The sequence below is a fragment of the Puma concolor genome, chromosome A1, assembly GCF_028749965.1.
Source record: "Puma concolor isolate L17-30 chromosome A1, mPumCon1.1.hap2, whole genome shotgun sequence".
NCBI classification, from domain to species: Eukaryota; Metazoa; Chordata; class Mammalia; order Carnivora; family Felidae; genus Puma; species Puma concolor.
The window spans coordinates 102,201,990-102,223,293 of NC_141667.1; the positions used below are offsets into that span (position 1 = coordinate 102,201,990).

The window sequence follows — 21,304 nt, forward strand, 5'->3', positions numbered from 1 at the left end:
AGCCAAAAGATAAGAACTCAAGTAGTATTTCATTTAAATGCTGAGAAAATACCACAACCATTAGAAACAGAATGTCGCTAGAGCACGCCAAACCCAATTTCCCTGTGTCTTCAAAGAATGTCCCCAGAACTCCCTGTTTGTCCTAAACTCTGTTTCATCCTAGATTTCTGTAACTAGGGTTGACACTCAGCTGCTTTATGCCAAAAAAAAAAAACTATACCAGCTATTTACAACTAATTTCCGTTCTCATTTATTGGTTCCTCTGTCATTCTGAGTATCATCCCAATCTTTGCCATTTATGATGTAACAATGATTTGATGTAACAATGATTTTAACACAAAAGGAAAACAACCCAAAATACTTGACTCGGGGTGAAATTGAGATCTACTAGACAGAAAAGTATGTATCACAGAAAACATCTATAAGTAATACGCATACTAACAACAAAAGGGGGCTCAATAAGCATATATACGATGCACCTTTTCTGGACATTAGGTTTTGAGGTCTGTGGATAAGGCAAAAATTATATGCTGTCAAAATTACCCTTGAAAATGCCTAAAATTGTCCATAAATTAGTGTGCAGAGTAATCTTCAGATCTAAAACTATGTATTAATTTTTATAAATATTAAAATCTGAGGATCATTCAAACCACATGCCTCTATGAGATCTAACTCACCAATCTCTGCCAGAGAATAGATGGGGCATTCTAAAGGGTTCTAACTTCCCAGGAGTATGATACCATTCTCTTTTTTTTTTTTTTTCCAACTTTTTTTTTTTTTTTTTTTTTTTTTTTTAATTTTTGGGACAGAGAGAGACAGAGCATGAACGGGGGAGGGGCAGAGAGAGAGGGAGACACAGAATCGGAAACAGGCTCCAGGCTCCAAGCCATCAGCCCAGAGCCTGACGCGGGGCTCGAACTCATGGACCGCGAGATCGTGACCCGGCTGAAGTCGGACGCTTAACCGACTGCGCCACCCAGGCGCCCCAATACCATTCTCTTTTAATATTGAAGCTATATAACCTTAGCATATGTTAACAGGTGCGTTGTAAGGATTAAAGAAGTGATTTCTATGGCAACATTGTATGGGGCTAGCGTCAAGCTCTCGCTCATAACCGTTTGCTGGATTTGAATACAACTATTGTCGAATCAGGTTGTACACACACTGTTACTTTGAAAAGCTGTAAAGAAGATATTAGTTTCCCGGGGTGCCTGGGTAGCTGAGTTGGGTAAGCAGCTGACTTCAACCCAGGTCATGATCTCACAGTTCGTCAGTTTGAGGCCCATGTTGAACTCTGTGCCGACAGCTGGGAGTCTGGAGCCTGCTTCAGGTCGTGTCAACCTCTTTTTCTCTGCCCCTCCCCTGCTCACACTGTCTCTGCCTCTCAAAAATAAATAAATGTTTAATATATATATTATGTATATATATACATATGTATGTTTAACATATATATACATATACATATATATGTGTGTGTGTGTGTGTGTGTGTATAAGCTTCCAACTGTCATTTCCTATTTTGGCTGTAAGACAAGAGCTCTCACACTCTTCTCATTTGACAGTGTCTCACGATCCCTCTCTGTAGTGCTTCATGATGGGTTAATGTGTGCTGTGAATGGAAAGAAGAACTTAAGTTAAATGCTCATATGAGGAGGCTCTACTGTAGCATCACCAGGGCCACCCTCAGGCTGAAATCTTGAGAGATGCAAACCAAGGCTGAATATATTTCCCAGTTACTCAGCGTTTGGAAAGAGAGCAAGATCCCTCTTGTAACATCAGTCACACCTTACCTGATCTATCACCATACAGTTGGCATAAACTTCATCACCACCATTCAGCACGTCAGAGAGCTGGCCTGTAGCAGAGAATGCTGGGGAACGCTTGGATTTTTTGAAGACATCAAAAGAGTGATCTAGCAGAAAAATGAAAATGGGACAGAAAAGAGTAGATGGAACTTATTTTACAGTCAAACTTTACCTTCTTTTTTTTAATTTTTTTTTTCAACGTTTATTTATTTTTGGGACAGAGAGGCACAGAGCATGAATGGGGGAGGGGCAGAGAGAGAGGGAGACACAGAATCGGAAACAGGCTCCAGGCTCTGAGCCATCAGCCCAGAGCCCGATGCGGGGCTCGAACTCACAGACCGCGAGATCGTGACCTGGCTGAAGTCGGACGCTTAACCGACTGTGCCACCCAGGCGCCCCTCAAACTTTACCTTCTTAATCAAACCGTAAAACAACAACAAAAACAAGCGCAGATTGTGTTTTTTAAACACATTCATTCACATGTTAAGATCTACATGCATGTATTTTCTATTCTACATCCAAACCTTCCCAGTTATTTAAAGCCTACAGAACAGTACTAGATAAATATGGAGAAAACAGGCAGCAACCTCTTTGACCTTGGCTGCAGCAACCTCTTTGACCTCGGCTGCAGCAACTTCTTACTAGACAGGTCTCCGGAGACAAGGGGAATAAAAGCAAAAATGAACTATTGGGCCCTCATCAAGATAAAAAGCTTCTGCACAGCAAAGGAAACAATCAACAAAACTAAAAGCAACTGACAGAATGGGAGAAGATATTTGCAAATGACATATCGGAATAAGGGCTAGGATCCAAAATCCATAAAGAACCCACCAAACTCCACACCTGAAAAACAAATAATCCAGTGAAGAGATGGGCAGAAGACATGAATAGATAAATATGTGCCCATTTCAAGCACTGTTTTTCCAATCAAAAGAGATTTCTATAAAATCATTAGACTTTTGCTTTCAATTTCTTTATTTTTTTTTAATTTTTTTTTAACGTTTATTTATTTTTGAGACAGAGAGAGACAGAGCATGAACGGGGGAGGGTCAGAGAGAGGGAGACACAGAATCTGAAACAGGCTCCAGGCTCTGAGCTGTCAGCACAGAACCCGACGCGGGGCTTGAACTCACGGACCGCGAGATCATGACCTGAGCTGAAGTCGGCCGCTTAACCGACTGAGCCACCCAGGCGCCCCGTGCTTTCAATTTCTAACAGATTAACATTCATCTCACTTAATAACTTGGAAGCATCAGTGCCTGAACTACAAACCCTGGATTCCACTCCAGTGTCCGGGCTCCATACCCTTTACTAACAGACCTAAAATAGTACAACGTCCAGTAGTTCTGTACAGCCTGACTGTGCACACTCTTAGAGAATGTTGCTATTTTAATTACAGAATTGTTTTCACTTGCTTCTATGCTCTCAGCTTTGTTACAAATAGATGAGGTTGCTTAAAGTTGAATCCCAAAGAGAGCGGTGCAACCATATTTGTAGGGAACCTAAGGTTGAAGGCAATAAAACACAGTGGAGCCAGAATGCTTCATTTCCTGTGACTGTGGTTAAATTACTTAATGTCCCAATACCTTAACAGAGTTTCTTCTTCTATAAAAGCTGATCTTCATCATGCTTTCCCTGTAATAGGGTATGAGGGTTACAGGAGTTCAAACATGTTAGGCACTAAACACATGCCTAGCATTTAGCAAGAGGTCAATAAATATTAATTGTCACTGATACTATATTCCGTTATTAATAGCTACTTCAAGCATGTTCAATGTGAGATTATTGATACTAACCATAAGGTATAGTACTAATTATATTAATAATACTCTCTTAGTGCTATATTAATAATAGAACACCCATGTCTGTAAATGACTCTAATAGTGTGGATTCAAAGTTTTATTTATAGCAAATGTCATCTTCCCTGACACTCCAGCAAGTGTTCTAGAGTGGGTACAAAATGAATAGTGTTGCCATTTCACCAGAAATGGCAATGATCTCCCTGCCCGTCCTATCTGTATCATAACATATAACCCAGGTAAGCCCATGAGAGTGCATGAGAAAATGAAAAAAAAAAATTATTAACTGTTGGGCTGATGTACTAGGATAAAAAATTGTTCTTTCTTAGAAACTGCTGGATGACATTATGCAAGTGACAAAAATACATCAATTGTATGAGCCAAACAGCATCAGCTTTAGATTCTATTTCTTAACCTACCTGTTCACCACAGAAGACCAAAATGAAATTTCATCAAGCTCCTTGAGTAAATATACAGTGTAAATGGGACGCATTTTCTTACATCCATAACGTCTTCTTTTATCAATTTATTTAAATAGCTAACACACACCCACAAATTCTTCACAAGCGTAATCTTCATGATCAATTACCATACACTTTCATTGTAATTACACAAAATTTTTAAAAAAGCATGTTCCAAAGATTATAAATCAAGAACCTGACAAAACACTTTCGATGTGTTCTGAAGAAAATACCTGCTTATAGGTCATTTTACAGAATGTGTGAAAAACAATCATAAATAACTCAACGTGCCCTCTAACTGCTCTAGAATTTTTTAAGTCCACACACTATAATGCACCTGGTATTTCTGCCACCCCATTTGGGGGGCCGGTTATGCCCTTTTTTTAGCCACTTCTATCACCGGCAAATTTAAGACTTCATCGGTAACTAGACTAAGAACAAGACATTCAACAAAACAATTGCAAACAATTGATGGATTCTATCTTAAAAACATAGAACCAAAAGCAACAGCACCACAAATTGTGTGGTACCAGTGAATGTACTGACCAGTCACCCAAAATCCATGTTATGAACTACCAAGAGAAAGAGCTTTGTTGTCAAAACTCTGACCCTCACTTCAAAGATGAACAGAACTAAGAACTACTTTTGTTATCCTCGCATTCACCTTCCCCACTCCCCGCCACCCCCCCCCCCCAAACAAATCTACCTGGCCCTATGCAGCAGGTCAGAATGTGTAAGATCAAACCAAGCAGTAAAATAAACTCCAAGATGGCCGAGTTCCTTTGGTTACTTTGACCAAACTGGGGTTTAATTTGTTTTCTTCATAATTTGACTGGTGTTTTAGAAGACGATGTCACTTGTTAACAAAGACAGGTGCATGATCTCTTATCTCCAATTCTGAAATCGAGAAAGCTCTTAAAATCAAAACTTTTCTGTATCAGTTTGGCTCACAAACATATTTGGTGCAAAATCTGACCTGAATCCATATGAGGCCATGCAGAGTTTTTATTTACCTTATCTGGTGTGAATACTCATGCATTCTGCTGCAGAAATATTACCACACTGGAGAATGGCATTGCCAGTCATATCATATATGTAAGCATTATTCCAAAAAGATCTGAAAATGCTAAATTCTAAAACCAATCTAGTCCCAGTAATTTCAAACTAGAAACGGGATCTGCTGTAAAAATTACAGCAGATATTATACCAGTAGTTCCCAAGATTGTGTCATTCCTCTACCAAATTCACAATTTTGCCATAGCTACTTACTACCTGTGTTATTATATTCTCTAGTACTTGTTTTTAGATTGACTCACCTTTTTACTCTGAATACAATGAAGTTTGAAAGAAACACTTTATGCTCACTATAAACAGAAAGCTAGTATTCCCCATAAAAAGCCGAAGAGAATTATACACACTAAAACCATGTAACTACCTTCTGACTGAACACAGTTGCCCATCAACGCTGACGCCCTACAAGGGCTGCTCGCTCATTGTGATGAAGGGAAATTCGCAAGGAATGGAAAGGTGGTCAAGAAGCAGTGTGCAAAATGAACTTTCTCCTTGAATCAGCAGAGCGACCAAAAGAAAAATGCAAAGCAAATACTTGCCTTATTATGTGATTCAATGCCATCTCATGTTAGGTTGGGATCCAATCTCCAAGACCAAGAGTGCCCAGGAGAACTTCCCCTACACTGTGGAAAAGCTGCCTAGACCAGCTCATCACCCTGTCACTCAGGTAATGACTCCACCGAGACAATCACTCTTTGTGGGGGTTGGGGGAGGGAACATAACTGTACAAAATCAGAAGACATTAGTGACAATGGAAAATCTGTTTCCTCTCGAGATCTCTCATCCACAATCTGCCATGTAGGTTTTCTGGGTCACTCAATGCAACAATTTAGAAGACTGACCCCTAAGACTTTTTCCACAAAGCATCCAGAGTCCCAACTTGCCAAAGACTACCAAAGGATAATGGGATGTAGAAATGAACACAGGAGAACAAACCAGAAGATGACACACTTACAAGATCTCCACTCCTTTATTAACTTCAAAGCTAGTCACCATATCTAATGAGCTTCAAACCAGAGTAAGATTTAGTAGGAAAAAAAAAAAAAGTCTTCAAAAATACTTTCAAATAATCACCAGCTACATATAGCCAAGTGGCTAATTTCTTTTTGCCTCAGTCATTTAAAGAAAAAAAAAGAAATTAAAAGAAAAAAGCTACAATAGCTTTTCTTATCTTTTCAAGATTTAAGATACATTTCATACCTTTCACTTTAGTAGCAAATTAAGAGAAAAACTGCTGCCCCAAAAAAGAACATCCTTCAGATCCTTTCTCAATTAGCATACAGAAATAATTTGCAATAAGAAAATCAGCTCTTTGCCTTAAATTAGGTTCTTTTTAAAACCATTTTTCTTAGCAAAAAGTTAACTTTACAGTTCTGTTGATAACATTTATTTTTACTCGGTAGTAAACCCAATACTTCAAAGACTGTATACAAGGTAAGCAAAACTCGATGCCCATCCAAATGGCTGCAAATTTTAAACTGGCAAAGAACAACGTACTCCAGTTTATTAAGAGCAAAGGTATTGGGCTGCTTGAATTCAAAGCCCTACTTCACCATGTATTAGCTGTGTGACCCTGGGCGAGTTACTCAACCTCTCCACACCTCCATTTCCTGATCTGTAAAACAGGTATGATAACCTATCTCCTAGGATGATCATCAGGATGAAGTGATTTAATATTTTAACTGATTGGACACGATCTGACCACAAAGTAAGCCCTATATAAATGCTCGCCACTACCATACAAGTAAATGAGGTTGTATGGTTTTGATACTTTACCATAGTTTTGCTTCTTTAATAATATGATGTCTACCTTGGTTCTAACTCTACATGTTTAAAACCAACCCTAGGAAATTGGAATTTTCAAAACATTCCATTTCCTACACGAAGAGCTTTTAAAACGTTGTAACTCCCGTACTTCAGATTTAGCTCACGTTAAGAAATTTTGCCGAGTTCATCCTGAAAATGGCAACCAAAAAACAAAGTTAAACAACTGTCCATAAGATTTACCTGCAGCAACTCAAGCATGAAAGCTCACGAAAGAGGGGAGATTATAAAAGAACAAAGAATAAAGGCAGACAATCAGAGACAGTGTTTCCCAAGAACAAAGGAAGGATTTCAGAAACTATGATGTTCCAACATGATCAAGTGGCCTTGGGCCAGGTTCTCACTGCAGAGTGCCTAGAGAATAAACACCAACGCCAAGTGGGTCCCCAGCATTCTCGTCTCCCCTTATGCTCCCTGCTCTGTAATGTGATCTATGCAACTCTACAAGGACTCCCCTGAAACAGAAGTTTGCATCAGCACTTCTTTGCTATACTAGACGCTCTGGTTTGGTAACACGAGAGACAAATGTGAATAAATGTATTTCACCCACAGGGAGGGGAGCTAGAAAGAGGGAGAGGGGGGAAAAGCAGCTGCAAATAACCTCTCTTGTTTCTGATATTTACAACTACCTCCAAGTGGGCAGGGAATAGTTAATAGCACGGACCAGTGCAGGGCCTCTGCAACCTGAGTTCTAATGAAACCCAACCCTCCCTCCCTAAGCTAAGGGCCTTGCAGCTTAAGGAAAATGCGGCCCAGTTGCCTGGTTATGTAAGAGACCCACACCCAGACACGAACCAAGGCGGCTAAGGCAGCCTTTTGCAAATGTGCTGCTGACCGGGTTTGGCCCACTCTGGGGGCCCAGCTCTTGCCTGCCACGGTCAGCAGAGGGCCTCTCGGTCCTGGTATCTCTTTACATTGGCCGGGCAGGTTGGTTTCTTTCCCTCACCCATTCGTTTAACTGTGCTTTAAACCCAGCAGTTGATGCATACAGAAGGATTTATTGAGAACGACTAACCACCATGAGATGGGTAAAGGATGTTTGAGAGTTCAGTTCCCAGCACCCCCACCCCACTGAGACTGTGCCCCCAGAACTTAGTGGTCAGTTCTCCCTGCTCACCTTATGTGACCTAGGATAGCATTGGACACAGCTCATTGCTCTTTTCCCCTCTGCCTCCAGGACAAACCTACCTTCTCTCTCTCTCTCTCTCTCTCTCTCTCTCTCTCTCTCTCTCTCTCTCACCTCTCCTTCTCAGTCTCCCTCATCTTCTAAATTTTGGCAGGTTGCAGGGTCCTAGGATCAATCGTCACATTCCCTCTGCCTTTCTCTCTCCCCCTCCCACATCCCCTGGATCATCTAACAACATGGTCTCACAGATCACTGTACGATAATGACTCCTATAGTTTCATCTCCGACCCCAACCTCTCCCCTGAATCACAACCCTGTCCTTAACATCTCCACAGAGTTGTCCAACATCCGCGAGTGCAAAACAGAACTCCTGACTTTCTCCCTTCTCCACGTGCTCCTCACAGTGAAGGGCAACTCTGCCTTTCCTCGGAGTCACCTTGACTGTTCTCTTTCACAACCCAACAGATCCACAGTCCGGCCTTTTTTTTCCTTCCACCTCCAGCCACTGCCCTGCCAAGGTGAGTCACCACCATCTCGTGCCCAGCCCATTGCAAGATCACTGTCCCCTTAACTGGCCCCCTCGCTTCCACTTTTCTGCCCTTGACAACCTGCCCTCTGCAACATACAAAGGCAATCTCTTTACAAAGAAAACCAAATCATGTCTTGACTCTGCAAAATTCTCCAGTAGCTACCCATGTCATTTTGAGTACAAGCCAAACTTTACTCCAACCTACCGTGCCTTACTTACTAAGATGGCTCTAGGACCCACTTTAACACGGGCAGGGCGTGTCTGAGGAAGGTATATCCCCACACACGCCAGCAACTTGCAGACACCAATGGAGCGTTCTACAATCAAACTCAGTTCTGACACTCTCCACCCAGAGATAACATCGGAATCCACAGGTTAAAGGCTCAGTCCTAGGAGACTGCTCCCCACCCCCCGGTTCAACCGGATGCAAGTCCAGCTTGTCACCTATACTTCCGACCAACTAGCTATAAATCAGAGGTTGCCGTGAGCCCCTCTCCTTAGCTGTGATTAATTTGCCTGAGAGGTTCAAAGACCTGAGAATAGCATTTTACTAATTCAACTTCTGGTTCATTAGAAGAGAATATAACTCAGGAACAGCTACGTGGAAGAGATGCATAGGGCAAGGCATGGGGACCTTCTATGTTCTCTCAGTGCAATGCTATCTTGACACCTCTGTTTTCCATCCAGAAGCTCTCTGAATCCTGGCCTCTTTGTCTCATTACATACACCTGATTGATTAAATCTTCAGCCATTGGTAGGATGCGTGGGTGGCTCAGTAAGTTAAAACTCCCACTTTGACTCAGGTCATGATCTCGGGGTTCATGAGTTTGAGTCCCGAGTCAGGCTTTGCGCTGACAGCTGGGAGCCTGGAGCCTGCTTGGATTCTGTTTCCCTCTCTCTCTTCTCCTCTACAGCTAGCTCGCTCGCTCTCTCTCTCTCTCTCTTGCCCGTGCACGTGTTCGGTCTCTCAAAAATAAACAAACATTAAAATAAATTTTTTTGGCCATTGGTGACTGAACTCAATCTTCAGCCCATTTCCCCCTCCCTGGAGGCAGGGGCGGGGCTGGGGGGCACCAAAAGTTCCAACCTTCTAATCACATGGCCCGCTCTCCTGGCAACTAGCCCCCATATCTTAGGTCCAAAAGTCACGTCTTTATCACGTTCACTACTTAGGACAGTCTAAGACTTTTAGGAACTCTTTGCCAGAAACAGGAGAAAGCCCAAATATGTACTTCCTACTAGAAATCACAATATCAGACTTACCCAATCTGCCCTTTCTCCACACTCACACAACCTCTCTTAAGCCTACTGATCACTCTGCTCCAGCTACACTGCCCTTGCTATTCCACGCCTCCGGCCATTTGCACTTGCTATACTCTCTACCAGGATTGTTCTTCCCCTAGATAACCAGATGCTTTGCTTCCTCACTTTCATCAGCTCTTTTTTTTTTTTTTTTTCCAACGTTTATTTATTTTTGGGACAGAGAGAGACAGAGCATGAACGGGGGAGGGGCAGAGAGAGAGGGAGACACACAGAATCGGAAACAGGCTCCAGGCTCTGAGCCATCAGCCCAGAGCCCGACGCGGGGCTCGAACTCACGGACCGCGAGACCGTGACCTGGCTGAAGTCGGACGCTTAACCGACTGCGCCACCCAGGCGCCCCTCATCAGCTCTTTACTCAAATGCTATCTTATCAAACAGGCTCTCCCAGGCCATTAGGTATATAAAACAACACCTCCCCCAACCACCTGTTCTCTTTTCCCTTATACCATTAATCATCACCTAACACATTATGTATATATTATAAATTGTGTTTCCTTCTACTAAAATGTAAACTCCCTCCGAACAGTGACATTGAATGCTTTCTCCACTATATCCCCAGGGCCTAGAACTATGTCAAGTACATAAGAGATACTTAATAAATATTATCTGAAGGCGTGAATACTCTCCATTAGGAAGAGAAACCTTGTACCAGGTACAGCTAAGAGACTATTCCTTCCCCACCTGACAAATTTCCTCAGGTTCTGGAAGTTTTCTTGCGAGCTGCTCAGCTGTTCTTGCTCTACACCTGGTTGTGAGGGGAGTATTGCTTTCTTATTTTTTCCATTCATTCCTTCATTCCCTTTTCCAACATTTACTGAGTGTCTACTGAATACCAGCCACCGTGCTACCTGTTGGGCCCTGCCCAGGTCCCTCAGCCTCCATCTCAGGCTCTTAAAAACATCTTTAAGTACAGTCATTACAGACCACTTCCCCAGGAGGTCCCCTAACCAGGCTCTAAACAGCCACAAGCTGTTCTCCTTCTCTGAGCCCTTCCTGCCTGTTCCCTCTGTGTCTTGTCCTATCTGATGTACCACACTCTGGAGACAGAAGTTTTATTTCGTTCCTGCTGGTAGGACAAGCAACTTCCTGGTGGGGGTCTGAGCTAAAAAACAGATTCTCCCATTGTGCCGAACACTGCAGGTGGCAGGCGCTTCCTGTGCAACACCATCCGACGTGCCCGCGGGCAGCGGCAGCCCAAGAATTCCTCTTTCTTCTCTTTATTTTAAAAAGTGATCACTCTTTTATTAAAGGAACAATGGACGATCAGGCAGATTTGCAAGGTAAAGGTACTAGGAAGATCAGGGGAAAGAAACCCAAAACATTAAAATGGAGAGAAGAAAAACACTAGGTACTCCAAGAATCAGCATCTATTAAACACCTGCTCTATAACAGGTAATTATACGAGATAACACTGCTATTACAGCTCACGCTGATACGATGCTTTCTCTAAACCAGGCACTGTATCATTTCCATTTAATGGCTCATTGGATCCTCAGAACGATCCTTTGAAACAGTACTATTTCTTATTTCCATTTTACAGAGTAAGAAACCGTGGTGCCATTTAAATAACTTCCCCAAACTAGTCAACGGCAGCTCCACGCAGGCACTCTGCTAGCTGGTTCAAAATACTTTATTTAATAACTGGGCTTACGGAGTATCCCACTTGAGCTAAATAAAATGGCATTTCAGCAATGTCTGGCATTTTCCCATCAGGAACTTTCATTAATGTGTTACAATATGACTTGTGCCTACGTGTGTTTGTTCACTTCCTGAGCCCATGCTTTCTGCCTCTGTAGATCTGCTGCCGGAATAAGACAGTCTGAGTCTCACTGAGAAAACATTCATAGAACAGTAAGTAGAGGATTTCATTTTGTTCAGCCACACAACAACGTACAAGGTAACTGAGAGCAAGACTGGAAAGATACACGGAGATGTTAGCTGCTCTCTTCTAGGGAATGGAGTACAACAAAGTGGCTTTTAATTTCAACTCTTCACTTTCCAGATTTTCTCGAGTTCTAACAGTAACCGTTTTTACACGTAAAACAAAGGAAGAAATAGGCTGTGTCTTAAAAATGTGCCGATGTGGGGCGCCTGGGTGGCGCAGTCGGTTAAGCGTCCGACTTCAGCCAGGTCACGATCTCGCGGTCCGTGAGTTCGAGCCCCGCGTCAGGCTCTGGGCTGATGGCTCAGAGCCTGGAGCCTGTTTCCGATTCTGTGTCCCCCTCTCTCTCTGCCCCTCCCCCGTTCATGCTCTGTCTCTCTCTGTCCCAAAAATAAATAAACGTTGAAAAAAAAAATTTAAAAAAAAAAAATGTGCCGATGTGAAAGAACGGCTGCAGAATCTCAGACAAAATACCAGGTAATCAGTAAACCGACCGTATCAGATAATACCCATGTAAATGCATTAATTGGAAGTGTTTTCTGCAGGAGTACATAGGACTGTTCTGGCCCATCTGCGAGCCCAACTCTCCCTAGCCACCTGAGATGTTATCGTGTTGGCTTTGTAGACAAGGAAGGTGAGGCCCAAAGAGAATGACTAACCCACTAAAGCTATTAAGTGACAGAACCAGAATGCAACTGGTGCCCAATGAGACAGCCTTTCTCACTGCAGCACCCTAGCCCCTGATTCCCAACCTGAAAGAGAACTTTTGCCGAATTCTGAAACTTACAGTAGCCCTTTCTGTCAATGGTCTCCGGGTGTTCCACAAGGATGAAAAACACTCACCGTCCTAAGTGAAAAGGAACATTTTCAGGGCTAGACTGCCATTTATCTCCTTGCTTATTCTTCCTCTAAAAGTTTCTCTTAGGATTTTCCTGATATTAGTCTTGGCCTGGAAAAATCTCTTGGCCTCATCCTTCTGAGTTGGACTTGAGGTTACAGAAAAGAGCCATCCACATTCTAAAATTATCCCCAGCCCAGGAATTTCCTGGGGGTCATAATGTAAAATGAAGTTACTCGAAGATGTACGTGTACACCAAGGCATGCCTGGGAGAATGCAGGGAACCTCTATCTACCAAAATAGAGTGGTTCTAACGTGGATCCAAATGCCTACTTCATCCTCAGAACTTCCTCAGCCTCCTGGGATCCTGTGAAAGAAAAGGGAGCCCTGGGATAAGATCAGACCTCTCGACCTATTCTGTTAACAGTAAGAAGTGAGGACAAAAGTCAAGGGATTCCCAAGGTGCTGAGGTGAAAGCTGTTTTTCCAGCCCTCTCCCTCAGAACAACAATTTAAAAGCCTTTCTAAATAACAAGTTACAACTCGGTACTCTAAAATCAGATCCTAAAAGAAGCCCTATTCTGCTGTTCTGAAAGACCTCATTATCAAAATTATCCAAGAAGAGAATAGGCCTTTTCCTGGTCATACACCAGAGGCACGGGGTGGGGGTGGGGGATGCAGAGAAGGCTGAAGAGAGCAAGAAAACATTGTTCTTAGAGAACAGTAACAATTTTCTCCCAAATCTTTCCAAGTTCTCATTCCTAATTATAGTAACACAAAGTAGCCTTTAAGAGCACCTATGTTTATGTGTGCAAAAGCAGTTTAACTATGTAACTTTTTTCCACCCTTTCCACCCTGGCTTCTCCCAAGCTATCTGGGACATGTTCAGTCATGTGTTGTGATTAGACTTAACCAGCAATTCCTTTCCTTTTTTAAAAATTTTTATTTTTTTTTTAAGTCATCTCTACGCTCAACATGGGGCTCGAACTCGAGACCCTAAGATCAAGAGTTTCATGCTCCTCCGACTGAGCCAGCCAGGTGGCCCAGCAATTCCTTTCCTTCTTGATGTAGCTGAGGCCTAAATCAAGTTAGTCTACACAAAGGAGCACTAAGTAAACCGAAGGGGGAAAAAAAGGAGCACATCATACAACCACCAGGACAGCAGTGAAAGACGTCAAATAAACTGGCGGGACTTTGACAAGACCTTTCCTGTTAACTGTAGAGAAAAAATACAAACTAACTGATAAGGAAGATGCTCCTATAGGTCATCATCACAAGAAACCCTATGAATAATTCATATCCTGGATTATTTTATAGAAAAAAAAAAAACCAATGGCACATAAAAATGATTATATCCACTTCAGAAGTCACACGGAGCTCGAATTCTCCAGCACCCATCTGTAGAGCTATGTGTTTTTGCCCCACTTAACATCCCCAAAAGTAACTAAGTTCCACTACCAAAAAGGAACTATGTTAATGAAATGGAGAATTCTCCACTAAAACGTAAATCCCTTCACTTTTGGGGGGGATGAATGACATTAGTTTCAGGTGAATAACAAGGATTTGATATTTGTGTATATTGCAAAATGCTCACAATAAGTCCAGATAACATCCATCGTCATACACATATTTTTTCTTGTGATGAGAACTTTTAAAATCGACTCTCTTACCAGCTTCCACATGCCTCTCACTTATTTTTGTGTGCTCAACAACATGTCGATTGAATGAATGAATCAATCAATCAATCAATGATGAAAGCCAAGCACTGCTTGACATTCCTCCTGACTGTTCTGGGTTTCTCCCAGATGGGAAACTCTACTTGATTTCTGAAAGGATTCAGAATCCTGAGCAACTCTGGAAACCTCTGGGTAAATTAGTATGAATGATAGCTGGATATGACATTTGTTAGAATTTGTAACGGGGTTTTCATTGGCAGGGACAAAAGAGATCAAAGAAATGAGACACGTGGTTTCCTTGCCTGGGGGGAACTCAGCGTTGATGGGCTTTCGTACTTCCACATGGGGCTCCGAAACACCATCACAAGGGAAACCACTGCCAAGAACACACAGTGGGAGAGTGAGGTCAGGCAGCAGGGCCAGCTTTCCCGAGCTGCTCCCACTTGCCTAAGTGGGGGGAATGGGTCCCTAAGATCCTACAGGCCTGTGAGAGGAGTATTAATGGCTGGGTAGAGTACTTGTGGCTTGCCACGGACCCGCCACGGCACCAAGGAAAGGACCCTGGAGCAGATATCTCTAGAGAAACACCCGAGCCAGCAGCCTGGGACAGAGATCCCAAGTTTTATATAGTATAACAAGGGTGAGGCCAAGTCAGTGAAGGAGAAGTCACCAGGAGAAATCTAGACTAACACCAGGGAGAGGATACAGTTGCAGGACATTGGTCAAAGATGTCATGGCACCCCATAAAAAACATTCATGCCGGGGCGCCTGGGTGGTGCAGTCGGTTAAGCGGCCGACTTCAGCCAGGTCACGATCTCGCGGTTCGTGAGTTCGAGCCCCGCGTCGGGCTCTGGGCTGATGGCTCAGAGCCTGGAGCCTGTTTCCGATTCTGTGTCTCCCTCTCTCTCTGCCCCTCCCCCGTTCATGCTCTGTCTCTCTCTGTCCCAAAAATAAATAAACATTGAAAAAAAAAAATTTAAAAAAAAAAAAAAAAAAAACATTCATGCCTTAGGGAAGAGCCCAGGCCAGCAGATCTGTAGCAGATACCAGGAGGACCCATGGGACATTCAAAAATTAGGCCTCTTCTAAATGCCCCCATCCTCACCAGAAAAATCACATTCTATAGCAGCTTGGCCAGAAAGAGGAGGATCAGAAAGAAATTGGATAAACTGGATCTTTTACTTGGAGAGACTGAGCAGCGAAAATAATGGTTTCTATTATCGCATCATACCAAGTTTTCTGTATTAGACTAAAATACATCCTTTCCCCTCCCCACCGTCTGGAGTATAGGACTTCATAACAATATCAGATCTATTACAGGCAAAATAAAGGAACCAAGACAAAATGAAAAAGTATCTGAGTATAGTGTGAGTAAATCTGTGCCAAAATATGCTTTAAATATTTACTGCCTGCTTTCTGTGATCCAAGCAGTAGAGTTGTGAAAACAGGTCACCCGGCTCTGTCCTCAAGGAATTCACTGTCTTAGCGTGAGACATTCAATACTAGCTGCAACGCACTAATGAAGGGGCTATTCTAAAAACATGCAAAAGCCAAAGTGGCAAGGATAAGTTTACTGCAGCATCATTCGTAATAGCCAAATTGTGGAAGCAGCCCAGCTGTCCATCAATCAATGAATGGATAAAGAAGACGTGCTGTATATACATAATGGACTATCACTCAGCCATTAAAAAGAATGAAATCTTGTCATTTGGAACAACATGGATGGAGCAAGGGGTTATAATCCTTAGCAAACAAAGTCAGAGAAAGACAAATGCCATATGACCTCGCTCATATGTGAAATTTGAGAAACAAAATAAATGAGTGAAGGAACAAAAACGACAGACAAATCAAGAAACAGACTCCACAGGGCACCTGGGTGGCTCAATGGGTTAAGTGTCTGACTCTTGATTTCAGCCCAGGTCATGATCTCACGGTTCATGGAATCAAACCCCGCATCAGGCTCTGTGCTAACAGTGAGGAGCCTGCTTAGAATTCCTCTTACTTACTTAGTTAGAATTCCTGCTTACTCCCTCTCTCTGCCCCTCTGCCTGCCCCCCCCCTCACACACACACACACACACACACACACACACACACACACACTAAAAAAAAATACACTAAAAAAAAAAAAAGAAAAAAAGAAAGAAAGAAAGAAAGAAAGAAAGAAAGAAAGAAAGAAAGAAAGAAAGAAAGAGTTCTAACTACAGAGAACCAACCGATGGTTACCAGAGGGGAGGTGGATGGATGGATGGGAGAAATAGGAGATGGGGATTAAAGAGTACACTTATCATAATGAGAAAATAAATTCTAAAAATTTTTAAGAAGAATGAACTCAGGGAATTCAGAGGTCTTGCAGAAAACAAAACAAAAAAAAAAACCTTCAAGTTGTGTCTTACAGAACGAGTTGAGAGATTACATACATAATCTCATAAAAATAAAAGAGGGAGAGAAAAGATTTACTGAAAGCATGTGAGGACATGTCACAGAACCAAGGGAATTTAACAACCAAGCCTTGAGAGGGAGGCACCTGGGCCACAACAGGACCTCAGAGAAGAGAGCAAGGGCCTGGAACCTAGCAGGACCTTATCACGCAACTGCTTCTCTCTTTACACTTAGTCTGCAGGGTTTCCTCCTACCACAGACCGCTTTCTCCCAGCAAATGGCCTCTACTCCCACCTTCCAGCACTGCCTCTCATGAAAGGCGCTATGTCCCTCCTAACCCCAATCCGAAGAATCCCAAAGAGGGACTCTCAATGACCAAGGAGAGGTGCTATGATTGGTTCAGTCTGAGTGGGATGATGCCCAGCCCACCGCATCGAAGAAGGCAAGGTCACATGAGAAGGTGCCAGCATCATTTGGACCTATGGCCAGAGCAGTGGAGGGGCCACCCTCGAAATAATCTGAATGTTCAGCAAAGGGAAGGAGGATGGTAGGCAGACAAGAATAATTATCTAGGCCAATGCAACATTTGCCGTCACTCTTCATGTCCATAACCCCAGGAGTCAACAGTGTATGAGTCTGGGATATGTTCCATCACTTTAATACATTCTTTGTAGTCTGACTCTGCCCCTTTGGAGGGATCACTTACCTATTAAAACCCCACCAGGTCACCACAGGCTATTAAAATGACAGCCCTTTCAAACCAACATCCCTCAGCTTGAACTGCTCTCTTTGCCTTGAACTTCAACAGTAATTTTTCCTGACTTCTATGGGATTTATCACTTTCTGCCTTAATATATCTGAATAAACAACTACTAGTTCTTGCCCCAAAGTTCAGAGGTAGGGAGGAGTCCCTAACCATGGGGTAATAAATTGGAATAGTTCCTCCCTTCCACTTACAGGGATTAGTGTAGAAATCACCTCGCCCAAGAATTTAAACCACCCCCCCCCCAAAAAAAAAGAAAAAAAAATCAGTTTCAAATATGTGGCCAAGTATTTGTTTAACTAAAGGGAGCCATGAGGCTCCCTATGTTGTTTGGCAAGGGGCTCGTAACTGGCATCCTTTCCTCTGCCGACCAAGGTTTCCAAGCAGACTCTGAAATTAGAACCGCCCTGCTCTCCAGTTAGACAGTATCTTCATTGTGAACCAACAAAATCTTAGCAGGTTATGTCACCTTCAATAAAATGTTTCTCTTCCTCAATAAGGATTTCTGTGGTGACCTATTCCCCCGATGGTGGTCAGGCATCCTTTTGGGGAATTCCAGAACTGAATACACACAGGCACACGGAAGTCTACACGTATGTTCAAAGAAACTTCGTGAAAGGAAGAAAGGAAAACATGGACCAGAACGAGTAAGGCCATGATATACAAGAGATTCGCCTTTCAAAATTACCTTTCAACCTGTTGAAATGTCATCATACTTTGAACACTCACTGCATCAGGGGATTATTTTTCAGGCTATGTACCTGCCCTCCTCAATGAGCTCACAGGAAAGGCCCAAACAGTGCTGGGATGATTCTGTCTCCACTGCCAGCAAACTCACTCCCTCTAACTTCAGCTTTCTGTCTGAGACAAACCTGTGAACTTTCCAGGACACACTGGAAGCTCCCCCATCCCATCCTCTTCTCAAGGCACCCTGCCTCTTTCTCTCCTCAGCCCAGCACCCAGCGCGGCACACATCTGTTCATCTCTTCCCACCCAAACGACAATGTGTGGCACCACTATATACATAAGGGAACCGATCTACGAAGACGTAGAAACCCCTCTACCACTTTGCTCCTCCCGGGTTTTCACTGCTACTTCTCTTTCTAGTCAATGATTCACAGAAGAGGGAGTAGCTAATATGGCGAGACAAAATGGCACCCTTTGAATGTAGGGAGCTACTCACGGAAGTTCTCCTCCACCAAGAGGGGTACAACAACCCGAGAGGAACGAAACCTCTCAAGTCAATGTCCTTGATGTAGGACTGGCTCTTCACTTATTAGCGCTGATCTTGGACCCCTCATTTCTCCTACTATGAGCCTCACAGCCCCCAACAAATAAATGAAGCAGATAACTGCACCTATTTAACATACAGATCTTTCACAAACTAAGTCGCGTGAAAAACACTTTATCTGGACATCACTTGTGTATTCACTCTCCTTCCTTTTTCCACCATTGGTTACTGTTCCCTGCACTTCCCAGCACAGCCACAGGAATCACTTTAAAACTCACTGAGCTTCGGTTTCCTCGCTTGGAAGCCAGAGGTAGTAGCCACCTTACAGAGTTATTTCGAGAATCAGGTATCATTTATGTAGGGCGCCTACCACAGCTTAGTTAACAGTGGCTGTGAGGATTAATTAAGTGCCACACAAATCTTATTTTGACTATAGCTACAGAAAACATGGTACTGTCTAAGCTCTCCAAGGTTGTGAAGCTTTCTGATAGGCACTGCCTCCTTTGGCAACGGCAGACCAGTTTTTCACGAGCAAACGGGGGCAAAAGCCCTCTTTCATACTTTGTGTAATTAGAGAGGCACAGGACATAAGCTGGAGTAGGAGAGAGTGCCAGAAGTTGCCTAAGTGGATGAAACGCACAAAGAACAGTTGAACATTTTCTGGGCCCTGGTGATGCGAATTAAAGAATACATCTTACAGACTGAAGAATAATTATGGTTAACTTAGGTAAGGTCCAATCCCTGGATTTTTTCACCTTTGATTTATAAACATTAATTTCCTTGGTTCAATCTCCTACCGAAACCAACGAAACAAGAGTCCAGGCATTCCTCGAGTCTCTGAAGCAGAACGGTCAAGGTTTCTAGCCCACCCCAATCATTAACCACACGGCTCCCAGTACAGCCTGTCCTGGCCATGAAATGACAAGGGGCAACTTTCAAGAATCCCAGGATACTTCTGAGGCAGCTTGTTTTTTAAACGCTTGCACCCTCCGCTTACGTCGTCACATTCCCTTCTAGACGTGGCCATTTCCAAAGGTACTGCTTCTACGTTAGTCCTTTTCTCTTCCATGCTGGCAGCATGAGGGGAAGAAAGCACTATACTCACTTTTTAGTGGATGTAGGTACTGGTGGGTTTCTGCTCATCTCGCTTTCCTGTTTTTACCAAACCTTCTCTATTTTCCCAGCTCTCTAAACAAGCCAGGAATGTGTATGTGTGTCTATGAGAGAATGGTGATAATAAGGACAAGATGGAGTGTTAAAAGACAGAATACTAACTAGGGGGATCAGGACAGAGAAATCAGAGTGAATAAAAGAGAATACTTCTGGGGTGCCTGGGTGGCTCACTTGGTTAAGCAGCCAACTTCGGCTCAGGTCATGGTCTCATGGTTCACGAGTTCAAGCCCTGCACCGGGCTCTGTGCTGACACCTCAGAGCCTGGAGCCTGCTTCACATTCTAGGTCTTTCTCTCTCTCTCTCTACTCTCTCTCTCTTTCTCTCTCTCTGCTCCTTCCCTGCTTGTGCACCCTATCTCAAAATAAATATTTACCAAAAAAACCAGTATTACCAACAAAATACGAGAGGTTTGCTAATAAGGCAGAAATCCCAAGTCTCCAAACCTCCTTCCTGACTTCCCAAGTGACCAGAACTTAGCTTCTAAGAATGATGTCGGTGATAACTAGAAGAAAGAGCAAGAAATACAAGCCACCTTAGTTTTAAAGACCGATGATAATTAGGTCACCCTACAAGAGACCAGAGACCACAGTTCTGGCACAAACAGGCCACTGGGCTGAAAAAAATCCAGTTTCCTGGTGTTTCTTCCAGTATACAGACATAGCATGCCCAGGTGTTGTGAGATGTGCCATCCATCCTTAGTGCTAAGATCCCTGTAAGCAGGGACAGTGCCTGTCGGGTTCACCACTTTGCCTCACCTTCTACGACAATGCCTGCTATTCTGGAAATGCCTGTTGAACACATAATTCTCCATCACTTCACCTCTTTGGGCCCATAACCCTCATCTATAAAACGAGGCAGGGAGACCAGCTCACCTCTAAGGCATATGGTTCTGGGACTCTGTCGAGCCAACACTGCAGTGTGACCAAACCCACTCTTCACAACTAGGCCGTCATCATTTAAGTGTATTTATTTTGAGAGAGAGAGAGAGAGCATGCACACATGCACAAGCAGGGGAAAGGCACAGAAAGAATCCCAAGCAGACTCTGCACTAAGAGCACAGAGCCCGACATGGGTACGTGATCTCACAAACCATGAGATCATGACCTGAACTGAAATCAAGAGTCGGATGCTTAACCAACTCAGCCACCCAGGTGCCCATCGGCCATCATCATTTAATGAAAAAAGCAAGCAGGAGACACAGACGATTCTCTGCTATCAATTTTATTTCCACTTGTCATTTATTATCTGCAAATAGTTTATGATTCTCGAATCCCAAGTACCAGCTTTCACTTTAACTGAGTTTAATATAGTTTAACATAGCTATGTTGTGACTTTTTGCTGTACCTCACACTGGCTGTGTTCCAATTTTAGATTTCAAAGGGCAGCGTGATTAATGTGTGCCCTACACCCCCAGGGGACTCACA

The 21,304-nt window shown here is 43.2% G+C and overlaps 1 protein-coding gene across 2 annotated transcripts in view; it reads right to left on the reverse strand.

Moving 5' to 3' along the window:
- Nucleotides 1-21,304, reverse strand: part of ARHGEF28 (Rho guanine nucleotide exchange factor 28) — a 311,363-nt gene that overhangs the window by 99,520 nt on the left and 190,539 nt on the right. For both annotated transcript variants that reach the window (XM_086699008.1, XM_025924359.2), the window contains one exon: nucleotides 1,790-1,911. In XM_086699008.1, the coding sequence (XP_086555134.1) occupies nucleotides 1,790-1,911 (122 nt within the window). The remainder of the gene's footprint in view (nucleotides 1-1,789; nucleotides 1,912-21,304) is intronic.